The 2,500-nt window shown below is 54.3% G+C and overlaps 1 protein-coding gene across 1 annotated transcript in view; it reads right to left on the reverse strand.

The window, feature by feature from the left end:
• Positions 1-2,145, reverse strand: part of LOC122262531 (glycerophosphocholine cholinephosphodiesterase ENPP6) — a 10,028-nt gene extending 7,883 nt beyond the window's left edge. The window contains exons 1-4 of the mRNA XM_086552999.1: positions 2,091-2,145; positions 1,704-1,802; positions 1,530-1,556; positions 1,004-1,008 (exon numbers count right to left, since the gene is read on the reverse strand). Of these exons, the coding sequence (XP_086409125.1) occupies positions 1,004-1,008; positions 1,530-1,556; positions 1,704-1,802; positions 2,091-2,145 (186 nt within the window). The remainder of the gene's footprint in view (positions 1-1,003; positions 1,009-1,529; positions 1,557-1,703; positions 1,803-2,090) is intronic.
• Positions 2,146-2,500: the final 355 nt, after the last annotated feature.

Raw genomic sequence — 2,500 nt, forward strand, 5'->3', positions numbered from 1 at the left:
AAGGAGGGTGAGAGGGAAGGAGGGAGAAAGGAGGGTGAGAGGGAGGGAGGGAGAAAGGAGGGTGAGAGGGAGAGAGGGAGAAAGGAGGGTGAGAGGGAGGGAGGGAGAAAGGAGGGTGAGAGGGAGGGAGGGAGGAAGGAGGGGGAGAGGGAAGGAGGGAGAAAGGAGGGGGAGAGGGAGGGAGGGAGAAAGGAGGGTGAGAGGGAAGGAGGGAGAAAGGAGGAGAGGGGAGGGAGAAAGGAGGGTGAGAGGGAGGGAGGGAGAAAGGAGGGTGAGAGGGAGGGAGGGAGAAAGGAGGGTGAGAGGGAGGGAGGGAGAAAGGAGGGTGGGAGGGAGGAGAGGGGAGGAGAGGGGAGGGAGAATGGAGGGTGAGAGGGAGGGAGAAAGGAGGGAGAGGGGAGGGAGAAAGGAGGGGGAGAGGGAGGGAGGGAGAAAGGAGGGTGAGAGGGAGGGAGGGAGAAAGGAGGGTGAGAGGGAGAGAGGGAGAAAGGAGGGTGAGAGGGAAGGAGGGAGGAAGGAGGATGAGAGGGAGGGAAGGAGAAAGGAGGGTGAGAGGGAGGGAGGGAGAAAGGGAGAAAGGAGGGGAGAGGGAGGGAGGGAGAAAGGAGGGTGAGAGGGAGGGAGGGAGAATGGAGGGAGAGAGGGAGGGAGGGAGAAAGGAGGGTGAGAGGGAAGGAGGGAGCAAGGAGGGTGCGAGGGAGGGAGGGAGAAAGGAGGGGGAGAGGTAGGGAGGGAGAAAGGAGGGTGAGAGGGAGAGAGGGAGAAAGGAGGTGAGAGGGAGGGAGGGAGAAAGGAGGGTGGGAGGGAGAGAGGGAGAAAGGAGGGTGAGAGGGAAGGAGGGAGAAAGGAGGGTGAGAGGGAGGGAGGGATGAAAGGAGGTGAGAGGGAGGGAGGGAGAAAGGAGGGTGAGAGGGAGGGAGGGAGAAAGGAGGTGAGAGGGAGGGAGGAGAGGGGAGGGAGGGGGGGTGGGGGGGGGGGGGGGTGAGTATTCGATTTAGTACACCTGATCTGTATGCCGCGGCAGGGTGGCCCTACTGCCAGATTTTACTTTTCCTTTAAACAGATATATATATATATATATATATATATATAATATATATATATATTATATATATATATATATATATAATATATATATATATATATTATATATATAATCTCTCTCTTTCCCCTCACTCTCTTCTCTTTCTTCTCTCTCTCTCTCTCTCTCTCGCTCATCTCCCCTTCCCTCCTCCTCCCTCCCTTCCTCCCTCCCTACCTCTCCTCTCTCTCCTCCCTCCTCTTTTCCCCTCCTCTCTCTCTCTCCCCTCTCTCCCCTTCCTCTTCCCCCTCTCCCTCTCTCCTCTCCCTTCTCTCTCTCTCTCCTCTCTCCCCCTTCCCTCTCCCTCTCCCTCTCCCTCTCCCTCTCCCCCCCCTCTCCCTCTCCCTCTCCCTCTCCCTCCCCCTCTCCCTCTCCCTCTCAATTCGCTTTCGTGGCGTGGTTTCCTTCAAAAGACTTTTCGCTTGTCACACAAGCATTTATCTATTACGGAAGTTTTCCTCGTTTGCATGCATCCCTAAGGCACAAGGAGCAAAAAGCGAATTAAAACAGGATATTCCAAACAAAATAAACAACATTTACTTTCATTCGATCGGAACAACAGTCACATACACATGTGCTTGAAAGGAGCAGCAATGTAGGGCGTCGCCCCCCCCCTCCCCACCTCTCCCCGCGCCCCGACCCAGGGTCAACCCCAACCCAGCGAGCTCGATGACACCCGCATGACAGGCGTCAATCCCTGACCGCGTGGGGCCAATATGGACTGCGGTTACGAGTCAATATTGCCGTCAAATGTCGTCCTTATACATGTTAGGATTTGTGTGGCCCCTTCCACCTCCCTCCCCGGTCCTTCTACTGCCAACCCCCCCACCCCCACCCCCCACCCCCTGAAATCTCTCCTTCCTCCCTCCTCTTTCTTATCCTAAAGCTACAATGACGTTTAAAATGCCAGAATCCACTCGATGTGGTTACTTGCAATGAGCATCACAGGAATGTGGGTAATAAAAAGGCCTTGCATTAGTTTCCTGGTTAACAAAGGCGTAACAAGCACAATCTCCAAACACAACCGTGTGAAGGTCATATACTCCTTTTTGTTGAAAAGTCATCCTTAAAATCGGTCCAAATAACAAGGGCTTAATGTAAGTCATAACAGCACATACTATAAAAAAGACAAAATCTCGTTTTTTTCAAAATCTAACCGTATGAGCATCACTCCCCCCACCCCCCACCCCCCCCCCCCCCCACCCCCCTGGTTCCCTATAACCACAGCTGCTGACTTATCGTGCCACAAACCCTAAACACCAAACCCCCGTGCCTGGGGGTTTTATGTTTTCTGAAGAGGCTGAAAGTGTTTCACGTTGATGGGGGGGGGGGGGGGGGGGGGGGTGAGTATTCGATTTAGTACACCTGATCTGACCGGGCAGGTGGGCCCCATGCCAGATTTTACTTTTTTCCCTTTTA

The sequence above is a fragment of the Penaeus japonicus genome, unplaced genomic scaffold, assembly GCF_977035675.1.
Source record: "Penaeus japonicus unplaced genomic scaffold, GWHDUDI00000001_assembly GWHDUDI00000027, whole genome shotgun sequence".
Taxonomy (NCBI): Eukaryota; Metazoa; Arthropoda; class Malacostraca; order Decapoda; family Penaeidae; genus Penaeus; species Penaeus japonicus.